The sequence below is a fragment of the Aphanomyces astaci genome (assembly GCF_000520075.1).
Source record: "Aphanomyces astaci strain APO3 unplaced genomic scaffold supercont1.38, whole genome shotgun sequence".
Classification (NCBI taxonomy): domain Eukaryota; phylum Oomycota; class Saprolegniomycetes; order Saprolegniales; family Verrucalvaceae; genus Aphanomyces; species Aphanomyces astaci.
Window position 1 is genome coordinate 552,652 of NW_009798301.1, and position 5,892 is coordinate 558,543.

Genomic DNA, 5,892 nt, shown 5'->3' on the forward strand with positions numbered 1-5,892 from the left:
ATTTTGCGAATAAGTTTTGAGAAAATACGAAATTCTTGACGCAGAACATACCAAAAGATGTTATGATTGGTCGCACATTTTCGTTCTCGACTCAGTTCATAATAGTCAATAGTGATGGAATTATGTCGCGAAAACCAATTTAGAGGTGCGACAACCGTATAAGAACACCGTTTAATTACTTGTTTATAGTTAAACGTGTGGGTTTACTGTAGGCTCTGCGAACCCGCCAAACACCATGACCGGCGTCGTTCAAACATGCACGATCCTCCAAATATGGCAAAAACAACGTCCAGCCCAAACAGCCTGCCATGTTTGCAAGGTTTGGTGTGGGGCATAGGGGTAGGTAGCTCTTGGGGATGTCACTGGTGTATGGTGGCCCGAGATGGCGGTGCACATTTACGGGGTGTGGGATGTAGAAGGCTTCCACAGCCACCCGCCTGCATGCACCGCGAAGGTACCTTCGTCGTTGTAGGGTTGGTTGTCTATGTTCTTCAACTCGTCCACATGCACCATGTCCCGTGAACCACTAGTGACGGAGCTGGTGCATGGCCATGGGCTACACTATGACCTCGTGATATCGTCATCACAAAGGTACTACGTAGTATATGGTTGTATGTGTCGATTATCTTTGAATTCGGTCGTCCTTCCCCAGAGGTCTCAATGGTCGCGTGACCTTAGCTGGCGTTTAGATAGATCATCCAATGTTAGGCAAAATGTAAAAGTGATCTATCTAAGAGCCAGCTAACATTGGATCTACTCTTTGCTTGCTTTGTCCCTCTTGGTAAAGCCGAGAGAATCTGGTCCTGGAGTCCGAACCTCGGGACCTTGTATAGTTTTGTGCGTCTAACCCATACGACCGTCACACACGCCATCCATCCAGCACGGCAATCCACTGAAACCTTGACGTCCCATCCAGAACTCCTTCATGAATTGTCCGTGCTGGATGGTGGGGATCATGGAACACGGTGCATGCGGACGAGTTGTGGACATTGACAACCAACCATTAAATGACACCATCCAGGCACCTTCCCGTTGAAAGTGTCTGGACGTTGTCGTTTACACATGTGATGGAAAAGCTTGTGTCAAGGGGCACTTTTGACAATGAGCACAGCGACAGGGAATGTTGCGATATCCAGCAAAATATACTAGTTGGAGTAGCATATTATTATTTATTTCGTTATCAGGATATTTTTGGCCGAATAAGTATGTATCACAGAAGTTTGGCGACAAAATGGTATCCGGACACACCCTTCACACAAATCAAATGATTTTGATATTATTTATCGAAATATTGAGAAATATCAAGTTGAGCGTGTTTAATGTCAAATTTTTGTCGTTGAGTTTGTTGATGATGGTAATAGCTGATCTAAAACTACGGCCGTCGTCCCGAGGCTGGGGCTGGTAGCACGCCAGCCTTAGCTCCGTCCACATCTACCCTTGGGCCTTGGGTGTCCTTGAGCCGGCACAAGCCACCGTTGAGGGTATACCACACAAACGCTTTGCATCGCGGTGTCTTTTTACATTCAGCGCAGCAGGATTCAACAGTCGTCCGATTGAACGAAGCCAAGTCGCCGCCAACATAGTGCGTGTTGTCTTCCAACGTGCCACACGTGCTTAGGTCATCGTTCGGGTTCAGGACTTGGGTGGACTCGGATGGCGGGGGAAGAGTCAGGCCGCGGATGCTAGCATCCACGGCCTTGAAGATGTTCAAGCGGCCGTGGCCAAAGAGGTTGTTGGGATACTGCGTGTTGGGAATGCCACCGCAGGTTATGTTGGGTGGAGTTAACGTGTTCGTATCCGCATTCTTGGTCAGGGCCCTGTACACTTGGTCGTACGAGGCGCCATTGTTGGCAGACAAGTACAAGGCGATGGCTCCAGAAACATGAGGCGCAGCCAGGCTCGTGCCAGAGTCCGAGACGAAACTATCGTCGCTGGAGTGTCCTGAGGTAGGGATGCTTTCACCAGGAGCCGAAATGTCGGGTTTGACGAGTGTATAGTTAAAGAGGGAAGGTCCCAAACTTGAATCGAACCCCAAAAAATCGTGGGAGTCAGTGTTGCCGACAGCAATCACTTGAGGAGACACGCCAGGATAACCTGAATACGTACAGCCTTTACGGCCGTGGTTGCCGATCGCAAAGACGGGAATGATTCCCGCTTCTCTCCACTTTGTAATGCTATCTTCCAAATAATGCTCCATGTGAACTTCACCAAAGCTGCCATTGATCACATGAGGGGCCTTGCTGGGGTCGCATTTGTTGCCGTCGTTGTTGTGGGGACAAAGTAGGAATTGAGCGCATTCCACCAACTTGGATTCATCGAAACCGTTGTTGAGCCCTTTGCACGCAATCCACTTGGCTTTGGGGGCGACACCAATACCTTTCGTTCCCACCATAATGCCCATGACGCCAGTGCCGTGCCCATCCTCATCGTCGGGAAGCTTGTTCGTCTTGTTGTACGGGTCGAACCAACCGTATTCTCTTCGCCAGTTCGACTCCAACGACTCATGGGTATAGCGAACACCAGTGTCGATATTGGCAACGACAATTCCGTCGCCCTCGATGCCATTGGCCCACAGCGCTGGCGCTTGGATCTTCTCGACCCCCCATGCGATGTCATCATTCACAGCACTTACTGATTTGTCATTGCTTTGGGTTTCATGGAGTGTCATTGTAACTGGCGCGTAAATGGATTTGACTTCCGGTAACGCCGCGAACTTGTGGACGAGGTCGGTGGGGGCGTTGTTGATGTACATGGAACATTGGATCCATGTCGTGGCCACTTCCACAGCCGTCGATTCAACTTGGTTGGCCAGGAGCGACTTGACCGACGCCTGAGATTTTGTGGTGTGCTCCTTCAACGAATCAACCAGTGACTCGATGGTTTCGGTGCGAGACGCGCCGCTCTTGAGTCGGCGGCGGTGGGTGGTGAGGGCCTCGTCACAGTAAAATTTCACCACGATATTTGACTGCTTGGCGATTTCCAAGTTGCGATGCACTTGGACCGAGATCTTGTCCGTGGCGGCGGTGACGGCGGTGGCGGCGAGAGCGGCGAGGGCAATAAACTGGTACTGAACCATGATGTTGTTGGGTCAATGGAAATTGCAAAATGAGACCAATGACTCTCAATCTGGATGTAGCACTTAACTTGCCTTGCGCAACACGCTGGGAAATATGTATCAGGTCAGCTGTTGTGTGTACTGTCTGTGTACAATATGTATGGCAACGTGATGAAATCGTTAACCTGGAGCAAAAGCTTAGGTCAAGTGATCAAAGTGTGCCATTCTGCAAATGATAGATTTTCTCATCCCTACCTTCAAGCTAGGCCTAATAAAATACTCAGAATCAGTATTCCTATTCCCGAATCTGCAAATGAGAGATTCTCTCATTTGCAGGGGCCAATAGAAATCCAGTAAATCGAAATATTTACAATGTCATTGGCTTAATGTACTCGAGTATGATTGGCTCTACTGCAAATGAGAGTATCTCTCATTTGGAACACCTCCCGTCCGCCGATCCTAGCGGGTTAAGCTTATGGAATGCTCAAAATCGTGTACAGTTAATTATTACTGGAATAGAAAACGTTACTATTATTAATAATAGTAGGACGCAACAAGATTCTGACGGAATTGCCGTCAATGTGCGATGACATACCAAATTCAGCATATGACTTATGAGCAGCCCTTGAAGTTCAATGTGTAGTGTTGACATGAAGTGGAATGGTCGCCACCACATTGAAGCATGTACTGTACACACAGTATTCTCGCAAACATCAGGTATGGTACTACAGTAGTACTACTAGTATACTAGTATTTGTTTACTCGTACACGCAGTGCAAACATCAGGTATAGTATAGTAGAGTATGTACGTACTCCGGAGTACTACTCTGGTCCGAAATAGCTGTCAAGTTAATTTTCACTTGGATTTAAGTATGGTTGTGACCGGCCAACTATCTTAATTTCAGTATGGCACCCCAAAACAACATATTCACAACCAAAATCTTAATCGTATTTTTTAAATTGTAGCGACTACTACGTAGTACTTATGTTTGAGAATTCACTAGTGCCTGCATCTGAGCTTCTTCGCCAAGACGAAAAGTCACATAGTTGACGGTAAGAAAACATCGATCAGGTTCCACCTGATACTCGGCAACCATGAAACGTTCCAGAAGGATGCTGTGTATTTGAATGGTGTTGACCGACCGTATGAGTGCGAGCAGAAGTATGCGACGACGGGCAGGGCTCGCGAAGCGAGAACGCGTGTAATCCATGACAAGTACTTCCACAGACAGCATTATTGCTAAGACAGCATTATTGCTAAGTAGCTGATTCCTCATGTTTATTCCGGACGCGGAATTCTATTTATACAGCGAAATTGTCTAAATTTAATCCGTGTCAATGTCATTTTTCTCACGGACGCGAAGACGGATTGAATTGCGAAATCTCCCTATTATTGACGGCAATTCCGTCAGAATCTTGTTGCGTCTTACTATTATTATTAATAATAGTAACGTTTTCTATTCCAGTAATAATTAACTGTACATGATTTTGAGCATTCCACAAGCTTAACCCACTAGGATGGGAGCAAAAGCTTACGTATAAATATACTTAAGAATGGCCAAGTTGTACGGGTCGAACCAACCGTATTCTCTTCGCCAGTTCGACTCCAACGACTCATGGGTATAGCGAACAGCAGAGTCGATATTGGCCACGACAATGCCGTCGCCCTCGATGCCATTGGCCCACAGCGCCGGCGCTTGGATTTTCTTGACCCCCGTTCGATGTCATCATTGATAGCACTTGCTGGTTTGTCATCGCTTTGGGTTTCACCGAGTGTCATTGTAACTGGCTTGTAAATGGATTTGACTTCGGGCAACACCGCGAACTTGTGGACGAGGTCGGTGGGGGTAGTATCTCTCCTTTGCAGTAGGAGAACCAATAAGAGTCGAGTAACTTCGTAGGCTGAAGCCAATGAAATTGTACAATTACAAATATTTCGATTTACTGGATTTCTATTGGCCCCTGTAAATGAATGCTTAGTTAGGCCTAACTGGATGAAAAATCTCTCATTTGAAGAATAGCATACTTTAAGCAAGCTCATTCTTAGTGGGGTCAGGGCACTCGCGTCATGGGCATTATGGTGGGAACGAAAGGTATTGGTGTCGCCCCCAAAGCCAAGTGGATTGCGTGCAAAGGGTGCAACGGCAACAGCGATTGCGATGAACTCAAGGTGGTGCAATGCGCTCAATACCTGCTTTGTCCCCACAACAACGACGGCAACAACTTCGACCCCAGCAAGGCCCCTCATGTGATCAACGGTAGCAGTGGAGGTCACACCAGGAAGTTTTATTTGGAAGATATGATTGCAAAGTGAAGAGAAGTGGGAATCATTCCCGTGTTTTCGAACGGCAACAGAGGCTTAAGAGAAGTGGGAATCATTCCCGTGTTTTCGAACGGCAACAGAGGCTGTGGGAAATCAGATTATCCTGCCATGTCACCTCAAGTGCTTGCTGTCAGCCACACTGACTCCAACGATTTTTTGGCGTTCGATTCAAGTTTGGGACCTTCCATCCATAGAGTAGTCAAACCCGACATTTCTGCTCCTGGTGAACACATCCCTACCTCAGGACACTCCAGCGACGATAGTTTCATCTGGACCCGTGGCTCAAGCCTGGCTGCGCCTCATGTTTCTGGAGCCATCGCCTTGTACTTGTCTGCCAACAATGGCGCCTCGTACGACCAAGTGTACAGGGCCCTGACCGAGAATGTGGATACGAACACGCTAACTCCACCCAACAAGAACTGCGGTGACATTCCCAACACGCAGTATCCCAACAACCTCTTTGGCCACGGCCGCTTGAATATCTTCAAGGCCGTGGCTGCTGGCATCCGCGGCC

At 47.7% G+C, this 5,892-nt stretch overlaps 2 protein-coding genes across 2 annotated transcripts in view; one reads left to right on the forward strand and one right to left on the reverse strand.

The window, feature by feature from the left end:
• Positions 1-1,372: 1,372 nt before the first annotated feature.
• H257_12108 (hypothetical protein) lies at positions 1,373-3,076 on the reverse strand (the record flags this gene model as incomplete). Its single annotated transcript, XM_009839219.1, has 1 exon — positions 1,373-3,076. One exon carries the CDS (start codon positions 3,074-3,076, stop codon positions 1,373-1,375), a length of 1,704 nt encoding a protein of 567 aa, XP_009837521.1.
• A 2,047-nt stretch (positions 3,077-5,123) lies between these two features.
• Positions 5,124-5,892, forward strand: part of H257_12109 (hypothetical protein) — a gene marked incomplete at both ends in the record, with an annotated part of 2,945 nt that continues 2,176 nt past the window's right edge. Inside the window, 2 exons of the mRNA XM_009839220.1 lie at positions 5,124-5,313; positions 5,623-5,870. Of these exons, the coding sequence (XP_009837522.1) occupies positions 5,124-5,313; positions 5,623-5,870 (438 nt within the window). The remainder of the gene's footprint in view (positions 5,314-5,622; positions 5,871-5,892) is intronic.